General features: G+C 44.9%; 1 protein-coding gene across 23 annotated transcripts in view; it reads right to left on the bottom strand.

Moving 5' to 3' along the window:
• CAMK2G (calcium/calmodulin dependent protein kinase II gamma) overlaps positions 1 to 14,591 on the bottom strand; it is a 400,936-nt gene that overhangs the window by 145,921 nt on the left and 240,424 nt on the right. For all 23 annotated transcript variants that reach the window (XM_082267524.1, XM_082267541.1, XM_082267535.1 and 20 more), the window contains exon 4: positions 8,244 to 8,298. In XM_082267524.1, coding sequence (XP_082123650.1) covers positions 8,244 to 8,298 — 55 coding nt within the window. The remainder of the gene's footprint in view (positions 1 to 8,243; positions 8,299 to 14,591) is intronic.

Raw genomic sequence — 14,591 nt, 5'->3', positions numbered from 1 at the left:
GTTCTGTTCAACCCTACATTGAAGAAGGGTTAAGATCCGAGCCACCGAGAAGGAGCAGGGCTGAACCCCAAGAGACTCCCACCACGCAATGTACGTCTTCCATCGTACAATGGTAGATCTTCTTAGAAGTAGATTTCCTAGCTTTTAACAGTGTAGTAATCACTGACTCAGATAAACTCCTATCCTTTAGCACCTGGCATTCAACAGCCAAGCCATCAAAGCCAGTGACTGTAAAGCAGGATGGAAGATCGATCCTTGAGATAGCAGATCCTTCCTGAGAGGAAGCTTCAAAGGAACGTCGGCGACCAGCCGCACCAGATCAGTGTACCAAGCCCGGCAAGGCCAGTCTGGAGCAATTAAGATGACCGGAATCCCTTCTGTCTCGATCCTGCCTAGAAGTCTTGGCAGAAACTTGAAAAAAGGGAAGGCGTAAATTAGACGATACTGACCCCATGTGGCCACAAGTTTATCTGTGGCGTCCGCCAAAGGATCCCTTGACTAAGCCACAAACCTCTGCACCTTTGTTGAGCCGAGATGCCAACAGAACCACCTCGGGGGTGCCTCACTGGAGACACAGCTGATGAAACACCTCCGGATGAAGGGACCACTCCACTTGGTCAATTTTTCACCCCGGGAATGTGCACAGCGGAGAGGGCTGGAACAAATCGCTCTGCCCACCTTAATATGCCAGCTACCTCCAGAGTTGCCAGAGCAATTCTTGTGCCCCCTTGGTGACAGACGTGGCATTGTCCGATTGAATGCACACAGGGCATCCCTGGAGACAATCTGTTCCATGATCCAGACAGTCTGATCGCTTGGAGTTCCAGGACATTGATCGGTAGTCGTGACTCTTCCAGTGTCCATATCTCCTAACAGACTGCTTGCCGAGGAGGACACCACCACCACCGGACAGGCTGGCATCCGTGGTGACCACTGTCCAATACAAGGAGAGGAAGGACTTGCCCAGCCGAAACACCAGAGAGCAAAGCCACCATATCAGGGACTCCTTTGTTCCCCGACTCAGCCGGATCTGATTGTCCAGAGACTGCGAAGTCTTGTCCCATTTGGCCAGAATCTCCCTTTGCAGGAACCTCGTATGGAACTGTGCAAACAGTACCGCCTCAAAAGGTTGATACCATCAGGCCCAGCACCCACATGTAAGTCCGGAGGGATGACCATTTGCTGGACAGCAGGAGGTGAATTGCAGTCTGTTTGTCCAGAGAAAGGAGCACTCTGGCTAAGGCCGAGTCCAGAGTTAGGCCCAAATAGTCCAGCTTTGTGGATGGAACCAGAGCAGACTTCTGAAAATTCAGAATCCAGCAGAACTCTCAGAGTTCGTATTGTGATCTCCAGGTTCTCCACCAGAGCAGATGGAGGCTCCCCGCGCAGAAGGAGATAGTCCAAGTAGCCCAGTACTGCAATCCCCCATTGGCGTAGCAAAGCCAGCACTGGAGCCAACACTTTTGTGAAGACCCGAGGAGCGGAGGCGAGACCCAGGGGGAATGCCACAAACTCATCATGCTCCTCTCCCACAGCAAGCGGAGAAAACACTGATGACTGGCACATATTGTGAAGGCAAGCATCCTTGATGTCAATCGAGGCAAGAAAATCCCCCCTGACGCAGGGATGCCAACACCATTTTAATGGACTCCATTCTGAACTTCTGTACCTGCACAAAGCAGTTTAGCGCCTTGAGGTCCAGGATTGGACGCACTTTGCCTTCCTTCCTGGGGACAGTGAACAGGTTTGAGTAAAAACCCTGAAAACGTTTCAAAATCAGAACCAGGACGATCATCCTTTGAAGGAACAGGTCTTGTACCGCCCAAAAACAAACCCTGTAACTTGCCTGTGGGCAGGCGCAGGTTGGAAGGAAAAAAACCTTGCTGTGGGAGAAGAGCGAAACTCGATCTCATAACCGGACTGAATAACTTTGTGGACCCACTTGTCTTGCACCAGGAAAGTCCACAGTTCCGGAAACCAGTGAAGACGTCCCCTCACCCCTGAAAGAGGTGAGGGCACACCTTCATGCTACAGGAGCCTTGTCCGCGGGTCTGGAGAAACCTGCTCTCGGCTTGCCAGACCAGGTACATTTGGAGCAGCCAGAGGCGGCCCTGACAGGATTCAAGCCCTGGTCAGTCGACCCTGAGTGACGAAAAAACTTCTTATGAGCAGAGAAGGAAGGTCCACGTCTACGAGGAGGTTCTTTACCCTTAGTAGCCTGTGGAAGAAAGGTATTCTTCCCCCCTGTGAGACCTTTAATGATGTTATCTAGGGTATCTCCAAACAGACCAGCATTTAAGCCAAAAGACACGCCGAAGGACCACTGCCAAAACAAAGAGGCGAGCTATCAGGGGAACAGCATCCAAGGAGGCATCACAGATCAACTACAACCCCTGGACCAGCTGGTCGGTCAGCTAAGCAAAGGCAGGAGGAAGTTGTTCACCCTCACCCTACATGGCGTAGGAGCTTAGCCCACTCGGTCAGAGATTGCGACACTGGGGCAATGGTAAATAACAGCCTCATTGACAAACCCGCTAATGTGTACATAATGCAGGCCACAGCCTCCGCCTTCCGGTCAGCCGAACCCTTAAAGAGGTTGTAAACTTCAGAATTTTTTTTTTTTTTAAATTAACACCTGAAAGACAAACACATAATGAGCTAGTATGCATCGCATACTAGCTCATTATGAAATACTTACCTTAGAACGAAGCCCCGAAGTGCCGACCGCTCACCTCTCTCATGGATGACATGTTGTGTCGCCCTTCTTCCGGGTTTGTGGCATCCAGCCATCTGATTGGCTGGAGCCGCGATGACGTCACTCCCGTGCATGCGCACGGGAGCCGACGGTCACGGCACGGGGCTCTGAAAGAACGGTACGCCAGTGATGTTACTGTCTGCATGCAAAGTAAATATCTCCTAAACGGTGCATGTATAGGAGATATTTAGAGTACCTATAGGTAAGCCTTAATATAGGCTTACCTATGGGTACAAGTTGCAGGGGAGGCGTTTACTTCCTCTTTAAAGGCCAGGGACTCTTCCACCGGAATCATGGTTGCCTTGTTTAATCTGAAAACCAAAGGGTACACCACCGGTGGCACAGTCCTCTTCTTTAAAAAGGGACTCCTCATAGGGGGTAACGCCTAGAAAAGCGCTTAGGAACCCCACGGGGATGCTTTGGTTACCCACACTCTTTAGCGACAATTCTGTCAAAAAAGGCGGGGAAAGGAAACGCCTTTGCTACTCTGGATGGCTTGTGAGTGCCAAAGAGTACCTGCACCTCCTTCGCAGCTTCAGCTGCATCCTCCTCCTTCAGGATCCCACTCACAGATACAATCAGTGCACCAGGGGGACCCCACAAAAAAAAAACACACTGCTAAAGGGACAACCCCTATCCTGCTGGCAGCACCACCCGATCGCCAAGCACAAGGCACAGAGCATTCCTCACCAGAATGGGAGAGGACACCCCCCCCCCCCCCAGACTCGCCACCCGCCGATACAGGCACCTGCAAGCACCCGGAAATTCAGCACTACAATGCAGCGATCAGGAAGCTAAATGATCCAGGAGTCAGCACCAGGGGATAAGGAGGGGCTCCCACCGCCGAAACCGCCGCCCACAGGGTTCTACTGTCATGGCCACCACCATTTGCAATGGTAAACCACAAGAAAATGGCCGCCGGACTACAGAAATGCACAGGCTACAACAAAATGACGGCACCAGGAAGCATATAGGGACCCAGAAAGGGGAGACTAGGTCTCAGGACAGATCCAGGCAGTATGGGGGGGGGGGGTCCTGGCAGGAGCCCCCACCAAGTACAACCCCCCCCTGCACAATTGATCGTCTGGCCGCAGCGCACCCCGTCCCGCCCCCATCACCATTAGTGCCCTGCCCCCGCCCCAGGAAGGTTGGCAGACCACCCAAAAAAATAATTATTTATATATATATATATATATATATATATATATATATATATATACACACACACACATACACAGTACAGACCAAATGTTTGGACACACCTTCTCATTCAAAGAGTTCTCTTTATTTTCATGACTATGAAAATTGTAGAATCACACTTCAAGAGGTAGTCACCTGAAATGGTCTTCCAACAGTCTTGAAGGAGTTCCCAGAGATACTTAGCACTTGTTGGCCCTTTTGCCTTCACTCTGCGGTACCAGCTCAACCTAAACCATCTCGATTGGGTTCAGGTCCGGTGACTGTGGAGGCCAGGTCATCTGGCGCAGCACCCCATCACTCTCTTTCTTGGTCATATAGCCCTTCCACAGCCTGGAGGTGTGTTTGGGGTCATTGTCCTGTTGAAAAATAAATGATGGTCCAACTAAACGCAAACTGGATGGAATAGCATGCCGCGGTAGAGGGGGGCATCTACTCACCATACCAGGAACCAGGTGGGCACCGCTCCAGACAGATCCTCCTCCCCATCGCAATAGGGGAGCTGTCGGCCAGGAGGAACACTGCGACTCAGGCTGAGTCCAGGTCGTATGCAACCTCGTGAGACGTTTAACTCGCAGGGCCAGCCCCCGTACGTCCAGTGGGGCTATGTCGCGGCTGACCTAGCGCGGAGCTGAGGCCTGCGCACGCTTGCTGGCCAGACTGGGGTGACCATTGGATCTAGATTATCCAGCCCATCCCCCAGTCCAGCAGTTGATAGTAGATCTCTCAGGAAAAGTGCAGGAGGAAAAAATTTTCTATCTAAAAAATGTTGCCAGGACCAAAGATCCCAGCAAGGAACCAGGTCCTTACTCCTGACAAGACAGAAAAAACACAACTGAGTGACTATAGCAGGGAGAGGGAGTATACCCCCTGGGACTGCCTATGGGTGTAGCTAGAAGTTTCTCCCTAGTGTCCTACTCCTGTAGGGAGTAGTATAACCCAATGGTCAAGAATGACAGGAGCTGTGTCCGTCAATGAACGAAAGAGAAATAATTTTTCACCAGGCTAATCCCTCATCCACAGTTGAAAAAGCTAACTTTTTTGTAATTAATATTTTATTCACTTTTTTTGCTTTCCTTTCTGTTGGCGCCCCGCCCCCCTTTTTGGGGGGGAGGGTGGTGCATGTGATGAGCACAGGGCCAACCAGCACTGTCCAGAGGTTCAGGGGTCATGTAGAATCATAGGACAGTCAAAGGAGAATGAAAACTCCTCCTGCAAGCTTTAACCAGACACTGATAGAAATCACAAGACTGCTGAAGAGAAAGGGTATTGAGCAGTTTATATTTGCTAAAAGATTGCATTTCCATGTTCTGTGTACTGTGGGAGACCAGATATAATGAATGCAGGGTCCTGGGTTTAGTAACACTAAGTAAACACAGAGTATTTACCTGTAGCCCAGTTGTTACTGAGGGCAATATGATAATATTTTCAGCTGATTATCAGATACAAGACAGTGTGGGGCGATGGATCGTTTAGGTTACGTAATTCTTATAACTGGAAGTTTTGGTCAGATATGGTGTTTTGTTCTAAGACAGCAATATCAGCCTAAACGTGCTTCTGGAACATCTAGATACTTCACTCAGTTACTGTCAGTGCAATCTACACTCTGGGGTCCTCCTACATTATTTGTCAAGATTATGCTCTTCTTTTACAATCACCAATGAAGGGGATCCCTTTGAATGTTTGGAACAAGATGGCTGTAATTGATTTTGTCTTTTCCTAAAAGTTTGTAATGGACTTTACTACATTGCTTCCTGTACTTTCCTACCTGTATAAGAGTGTTCTGGCCTGGTATGTAATGAGGTAACCTCCAACCAGGTGGGTTAAGCTGTGTCTGTCTTGCATTATCAAGTTTCGTTTTGTTCTCAGGTTAATGCATCTATACATTAGGCTGAGCATTAGACCAGTGTTTCTCAACTCCGGTCCTCAGGGCACACTAACCGGCCGGGTTTGCAAGAAAAATGAAATACATCACAGGTGATATCATTTGCTGCTCAGTGATTGCAGTATTCTAGTCTGCATCTCCCCAAGGTAATACTTAAAATCTGGCCTGTTAGTGTGCCCTGAGGACCGGAGATGAGAAACACTGCATTAGACATCAAGCCAAGCTAAGGGATGCTGTACCCGGCCGTGGCTACTGCCAGGTTCATGGAGCTCAACAATCTTCTGATGCACATTTTCTTGCTGGATTTAGTATTCACACGAATGTGTATGTGGCTAAAATTTATGATGTGATTTTTTTTTTAAACACACACAGGTGACACATGTACCCTATCCTTGATATTGCCAGTTAAATGATAATATAATACAATATAACTATTTCTCGGGTCTAATGGATGTCTACAGACAAAATAAAGTTTACCAGGATTTTCTAACTAAAAACAGTCCAATTACATTCTAAAGCAAGATAGATGAATGTTAGTACACTTCTACAAAACCCTTTTTTTTAAAAATACTATCTTGACACACCAACAGGTAACACAAAAGCTTTGCACAATTACCTTGTACAGGAAGGTAAAAACAGAATAATTGTGTTTGAGTTAGTTCCTAATGATGCATTATGCCCACAATAAGCTTAGACACTTACAGAAAAATCAAAGTGGCTGCGCCATTTTATGAGAATATATTCCAATAGTAAACTAGAACAAACTGGCAAATGTCTGTATATTTATAACAATGGAAATTACTCTAACAACATTTTAAAAGTAGTATGGGAATCCGGGTTTTTGCAGATTCATTATTACCTAGCTGGATGCAGCATCGGTCCAATCGTTTTGTCCACCACCTGTGCTCCAACACTGCCCCCCTGCGCGCTCACTAGAGCGATGGGCTGTGGAGGGGGCGGAAGCGGCAATGCCGGTCTAGGCATATAGTTGGATCCCGACTATATGATCCCAATCTTGCCATGGGCCGGCTCTGTGCTTCAGCTCACTGTCTGCTGAAAACGGTTCACAGGAGTGCAGAACGAACTACACTTTTGGCGAAACATAACTGATACCATTCAGCAGGGGGCTTTTTATACAAAATTTAATAGGGGAGGGATGTCGATTTTTTACCAAAAGGATGTGCATTAACTATGGCTGACCCAAAAGACCACAAATTTGACCACTATATTTGCCAACTGATCTAGGAAAGACAAAAGGAAAGATTTTGTGGGTTAAGATGATGCATTTTAACCTCAAGTTCCTATGTCCCAGTGTGAAGCACTCCAGCATATGAAAGGGGGGAATTTTGTAAAATTGGAGACACTTTGAAAGTGAAAAACAGAAGCTGATCGGTTGTCATGCACATCTTCTCCAGTATTAATAAATTCCCATTATAATATTGTAAAGATTAGAAAATTGCAAGACCTGCATGCTGCACACAAACAAAATCACAAGTAGTATTTGCAAGTGTCACCACCAAAACATATTTATTGATAACCTATTAACCCACGCAATCTTTTCAGTTTTACTAATATCGGCAAATTTGAATTGCATCTCTCTCGAGATTCTTAATATGCTGTTCTATCAATTACGATCGAGGAAAAAAAATGGGCTGGTGTGCACTGGTAAAAATGTATTCACAGTGCAGTCAAGAAGAATAAATATTAATAACTTGGTTTGATGACATAAATCTAAAACTGACAGAAGGAGGTTATGAAGAGAAAGTGATTTATTTACAGGAGAACATGTTTAAACCAAGAACAATGCAATCTGAATGTTGACACCTTTAATTATGCTGTTTGAGAGCTTTATGTCCCAAGATATAATGAACTTGGTCTGTAAGCAAAAGCATTATCAAGAATTATGACATACAGTGTTTTATTTAATAACACAATGCGAACATCAATTATGCAGAGAAACTGATATTATTATAGAATTGTAGTGTACAGAAAAATGCTCATTCTAGGTGAAGCTGCCTTCTTCACTTAGCGTACTGCTGTCTAACTGATGCCAATAAGTCTAAAGTGCCACCCATTACCCAAGGTGCTCTACAGTGAGGTCATTAGAAGAAAGATTTTTACAAAAGGGGCCAGAGAATAATATTAAATTGACAGAGTAGGTTCTCATCATTCCTCAAGGAGCCTTCCATATGGTCTAAAGGCATCTTCAAATTTCTATGAACCTACACACGTTGTAAAGGCTTCAAAAATGGCTTTAAACATGAACAGCCAAGTGGTTTAAATTACTGGGGAGGTTGATGTTGGGATTATCGTAGGAAAATCATTGGGAAAATGGACACTTGCACAATATATACATAACTTTCAAAACCTAATTTGTTTTGTATTAATCAAAAGGAAAGTACTTACAGGTCAAAAACAAGATAATGAAAACCTTCTTCTGAAATACTTTCATGGAGGCGCACTGCAAAGCAAAAAAGAAAGATATATCAGCAATGGCACTCATCATTCAAATATAACGTGCTATGAAGTAACTGAAGTAAAAGGCAAACTGGAGAAAAAACAAAATTACTCAGACTAACAGATATCCAGTTTTGCACAAATATACTTTACACACAATTTTCAATTTTACGTGATAAGCATTTGGCCAGAGTCTTCTCCAGTAGCTTAAAAAAAAAGCTAGGGAGATAAATAAAAGGTATTGCTTAACCACTTAAGCCCCGGAAGATTTTACCCCCTTCCTAACCAGGGCCTATTTTGTGATTCGGCATGGCGTGATTTTAACGGACAATATCACGGTCGTGTGACGCTGTACCCAAATGAAATTAACGTCCTTTTTTTCCCACAAACAGAGCTTTCTTTTGGTGGTATTTGATCACCTGTGCGATTTTTTGATCATGCGCTATAAACAAAAAAAGAGCGACAATTTTGCAAAAATAATATTTTTCACATTTTTTTATATGAAATTCCCCAAAAAAAATGTATAAATCAAAATTTTAACATTTTAGGCCAATTTGTTTTCTGCTACATATGTTTGGTAAAAAAAAAAAAATCGCAAAAAGCGTATTTTGATTGGTTTGCACAAAAGTTATTGCGTTTACTAACTAAGGGAAAGATTGTCATTTTTATTGTTTTTTTTTTTTTACGAGTAATGGCGGCGATCTGCGATTATTTTTGCGGGACTGCGACATTGCGGCGGACAGATCGGACCCTTGACTGACATTTTTGACACTTTTGGGGGTACCAGTGACATTACTACAGTAATCAGGGCTATACATATGCACTGTTACTGTAAACATGACACTGGGAGGGAAGGGGTTAACTTTATTGGAGAGGGAGGGGTTAAGTGTGTCCCTAGGGGCGTGATTCTTACTGTGATCGGATGTGGCTGTGTGTGTGTAACAGCAGAGATCTACGGTCCTACATAGCAGGACCGTATGATCTGTGCTGTTACACAGGGGAGAATGACAGACGGCTTTGTTTACATTAGCCGCCTGCCTTTTTCCCGGTGTAACCAACGATTGCGAGTGACCGGCGGACATCGGGTCCGCCGGTCACTCGCCCCGGGGGGGGTCCGTGAGCCAGCGGGAGCGCGCCTCCGACGGCGCTCACTCGCTCCCTAGAGCCTCACAGGCTAGTGATGTACCCCCACGTCAATTTGCCTGTGAGGGGCTGACTGCCGCCGTATATAGTCGTGCGGCAGTCGGCAAGTGGTTAGGGGGGGGGGGATGTCCTCTGTAGTACCACCATATGGCAAGGTAGGGCAATTCTCTGATGAGAGGGGACCGAGTCTCAAGCTGACAAAACACAGGCGATGCTTGTACCAGGTACTGGGTGTCCAAACTAAAGATTTGTCCTTAGTGTTTATCAAGAACTGTCCTTAAAGCAGAACTTCACCCAAAAGAGGAAGTTCCATTTGTCTGCCTCCTCCCTACCTCCTCTTTGGTGCACTTCTGTTAGTTTTTTTTTTATTTTTTTTGGGGGGGGGGGGGGTTGGAAGGTACCCGCACTCCCACTTCCAGGTGTATCTTTGTGGTGATCCGAGCAGAGGTTTGCCCCCTAACTCACCCCCCACCCCTGCAGCCTTCTGGGACACATCACAGGTCCCAAAAAGCTGCAGGACCATTCACAAAGTGCAGCGTGGCTCACGCATGTGCAGTAAGTAAATATGTCTGTGCCTGGACCAGAAGACAGCTGAAGAGCCGGCTTGGGTGAGGATGGTGCTGGATCCCTCGACAGGTAAGTGTCCTAACATTAAACGTCAGCAGCTACAGTATTTGTAGCTGCTGACTTTTTATGTTTTTTTTTTTCTAAGGTGAAGAAAATCAAGGAATCACCAATATGAGAGGCGGATACACATACATTGAGATTGGAGATGGCCCATTTTATTACTTTTGGTTTCAGAGTGAAGAGCCACTTTAAGTGTTTTTTCCCCAATATCTTGCACATATTCGAGGAAAAAAAAAAAAAAAAAAGAAAAAGAATACAGGGGAATACATAAAACGATACTTTTGCATTCCCTAGTTACTCATTAATATAAAAAAAATTGTAAAAAAACAAAATAAAAAAAAAAGCCTGTGTGTCGATTACCTTTTATAAGACCCAGTGATAGCATCACTGGGTCTCAAGACTTCTTTATGAAATGTAGGTAGATCATGGTTGGAGGGAGGGAATAGCAAGGTGCTGTACATTTACACATCTTCCAAAAAACATCACAACACCTTGCCTCAGTACTCCTCTTTGGAAATAAATCATACGTCAGGGGCAGGTATGGAGGATTAAGGCTCGTACACACTTGGCGAAAATCAGACGAAATATCCTCCGATTTTCCTCTCTCTTGCTCAGCATTCATTACCGTTTTTAGTTGACAGTGCATAATGTTCACGAAAGTTCTCGTCCGATTTTTTTTTTTTTTGGGGGGACGTTTGTTTCTAGACTTCCGGGTCGCCAGCAACTTCAGATCATGCGCGGACTTTCGTATCCGATTTTTCACGGACGTACTGCATACACATTAAACGAAAATTGGTCGTGCTGGGGACGGACGATAAAAATTTTGGTGTTTGTCCCTCCGGTTTTTTTCGTTGAAAAGGACGGCATCGGCTGCTGAAAGTTGTGTACACACTAGCCGAAAATCGTACGATTTTACCTCGGAGGGGAATTTTCGCCAGATTTTCTACTAGTGTGTACCCCACTTTAGGCACCCCTTAGGCAGTCTGCATTTGCATTTAGACTGTCCTGTTTAAAACCCCACATCAGATATTGATGCCTCCATGATTGAAAGAACTGAAAGTAAATGAAAGAAAGGGGCAAGCCATGGGACAGTGAGGCTGAAAAAGCTACATGATGCTGAATGCTATCCAGCCAGAAAAGAGGGTGGCTTTATTTTGCTTCAGCTTCTAATGCACACTTGGAGAAGCTCATGGTGTGCAGTGAAATCAGAAAGCAGTTTCATTACAGGAGAGGGAGCATGTATCCCTGTGCAAATAGATTTATTCCAAAACTTTACCTTTTTAAACTCCTCAGCTGTGTAAATGCATTAGAATAATTACACACGGTACATCACTTTGTGAACATAAGCTTTCTTCCTCTTTCATCTTGTTTAACCACTTGACCTCCGGGAGATGTACCCCCCTTCATGACCAGGCCATTTTTTGTGATACAGCAGTGCGTTACTTTAACTGACAATTGCACATCCGTGCAAGACTGTACCCAGATAAAATGTATGTCCTTATTATCCCACAAATAGAGCTTCCTTTTGGGGGTATTTGTTCACCTCTGTATTTATTTTTTGTGCTATAAACAAAAAAAAAAAGGCGACAATTTTGAAAAAAAAAAAAAAAAACATTTTTTAGTACTGCTACAAAAACCTCATCCAATAAAAAAATTAAAAAAAAAAAAAACGCCTTCATAAATTCAGACCAATAAGTATTCTGCTACATATTTTTGTTAAAAAATCCCAATAAGCGTATATAGATTGTAGATGCTAAAACGTTTGCATAAACCAAACTATGGAATATTTTTATGGAATTTTCGGTTATTTTATTTTTTTCCTCTAGTAATGGGGGCAATCAGCGACTTAGCAGGACTGAGATATTGTGGCAGAAAATTGGACACCGACACTTTTTTGGGAACCAGTGGCACTAATAAAGCGATCAATGCTAAAAATATGTACTGTCACTGTACTAATGACTCTGGCTGGGAAGGGGTTAACATCAGGGGTGATCAAAGGGTTAACTGTGCGCCTAGCCTGCGTTTTTACTAGGGAAAGACATGGATTGATGTTCCTGCTTTGCAGAGACACAGGATCAATGCCTTCCCTCCTGTCAGAACAGTAATCTGCCTTGTTTGCAGAGGCAAACTGCCGTTCTGCCTCTCTGCAGGATTATCGGTGGGTGCTGGTGGACATCGAGTCCACGGTACCTGCTGATTGGCTCCCGTTGTGTATATCGTGCCCCCTACACTGAAGTGCAGGATTGTGTACATATACATGACCCTGCGCACAGTGGCCGCCATGTACCAGTAAAACTGCAATAGGGTGGTCGGCACATGATAATATTTAGTGAGAGTTTGGATAACTTCCATTTCTGTCTACATCCTGGTGCAGGACTTGGAAAAAAAAAAAAAAAAAAGCCATAGAAAGCAGTGTAGTAAATACATGAGAGGCACATCCAGGACGGGTTCACACTGCTGCAGTGCTTTGAACACATCATGAAAACATTTCTGTACTTGGTCTCCGTGCAGAACATTCCTGCAATAAGGACCAGGCAGTGCTGCTCCCTTCTTCTTATGCAGAGTGATTGGTCTTAAATCTGCCTGTAGATACAGGCAGCCTGTAGTGGGTAGACATGTTGGGTCCCACCCACAACTCTGATCTCTGTATAGGCTGATTGTAGCACAGTGATGCTGTCACTAATACCTTTACAGCTTATTAGCTACATATAGTTACGTAGTTTGTCTAGTTGAAAAAAAAGACAAGTCCATTCAGTTCAACCCACAAAGGGAGGAAAAAACACACACACAAATAGAAAACCTCACATAGCTGATCCACAGAAAGGCAAAAAAACAAATAAAAAAACAGTAAAGTATGGTCCAATTTGCTCCAGAGGGGGGAAAAAATCTTTCCTGATTCCCCAAGAGGCAATAAGATAGTCCCTGAATCAACTCTACCCATAAATATTAGTATCCGTTTAGGTTTTGTGCACTTATGAAAGAATCCAGGTCATTTTTAATACCCGATTTGTACACACAAAGCAAATGAATCACCTTTAGGCCCCGTTCACACTGGGGCGATCCGACTTCCAGGGCGACCTCATAGGTCGCGGCGCACTGCTCGCACCGCGACCTCGGAGCGGCCGGCACGGACTTCATAACATTGAAGTCAATGCAGGTCGCTCCAGGTCACCCCAAAGAAGCTCCGGACCCTTTTTCTAAGTCAGAGCGACTTGTGTCGCTCCTATTAGAACGGGTCCATAGCTTCTCTATGGCAGGCGACCTACGGCGACCTGTCAGGCGACCGGGTCGCCTGACAGGTCGCCCCAGTGTGAACGGGGGCTTAGAGCCATTTAGGCCTTTCCATGTTCCTGGTACTGTGGGAGACCAGATGCAGGCTCCTAGGTTTAGTGACTTTAAATTATATATTTTTTTTCTTTTAGAGTGCAACTTTAATATTGTTAAAATGTATACAAGATTTTTTTGATAGCGTAAACCCTACTTTAATCTGGTCATACGGGGCGCAGGGGCGCTGCCCCCCTATCCATATGTCCGGCCCCCTAATCTACAAGCGGGGTGCCGGAAGCATGGAGTTCAATGGGACTTTTTTTTTGTTTAACCATGTGGCTAGAGCCGGAGGCTCTCAGGCTTAAAAAAAAAAAAAGGGTGGGCTCGGGGTGCAGTCTCCCCTGTCTCCCTGTGGTCCGGGGGGGGGGGGGGAGTTATGGTGTGCGGCCTGGTGTGGTCCGGGGGGGTATGTTGCGGTCGGTCTGCCGCCCCTCCCCCCCCCAGCCAATGGAGCAAAGGGCGCCACTGGGTTTACGTATACTTTAAATCAGGGATCTCCAAACTACGGCCCTCCAGCTGTTGCAGAACTACACATCCAATGAGGCATTGCAAAACTCTGACATTCACAGACATGATGGGAACTGTAGGTCCTGAACAACTGGAGGGCCATAGTTTGGAGACCCCTGCTTTAAATGATCACATTTAATTTCATTGAGGTTATGAACATAGTACCACCAAGGTGTGGTTAGGAGGGCAAATGAAGTGCATTCACAAGGAGAAAATCTGTGTTATCTCTATGTATAGACTATATGCAATCTAGAAATACTTTTCTTTATTTTTAATTTTGCCACTTTTTAACCGTTTACCATTTTTTAATCTTAACACAGCTATATAACTCACAGACTATTTTAAAGTCAAATATGTTAACGGATAAGAGACTTACAACATGAAACATGAGAGCAAAGTGCAACAGAATTGAAAGAGGAAATGGTTCATTCTTGTATGAAATATATCTGTACTATATATACGGTATATAAAAGCAGTTTACAGCACATCTTTTATTGCATTTAGTCCACAAGGATGTTACTGGATGCCTTATCTATGTCATTGCTCTTGTAAAGACAACAGGTACAGCACACTAAACAGAGAAGCAATTACATCTTATAAGGCTATTACTTGCAACAACTCCCCAGCGATTCGAGTATTGCTACTAGGTAGCAGTTAGTACCCATTTAGCATGCCATTCATTATTGATGGGTG

This window comes from Pelophylax lessonae (genome assembly GCF_965119305.1).
Source record: "Pelophylax lessonae genome assembly, chromosome: 9".
NCBI lineage: Eukaryota > Metazoa > Chordata > Amphibia > Anura > Ranidae > Pelophylax > Pelophylax lessonae.
The sequence above is the reverse complement of the archived record's forward strand: the minus strand, read 5'-3'. Positions and strand labels throughout refer to the sequence as shown.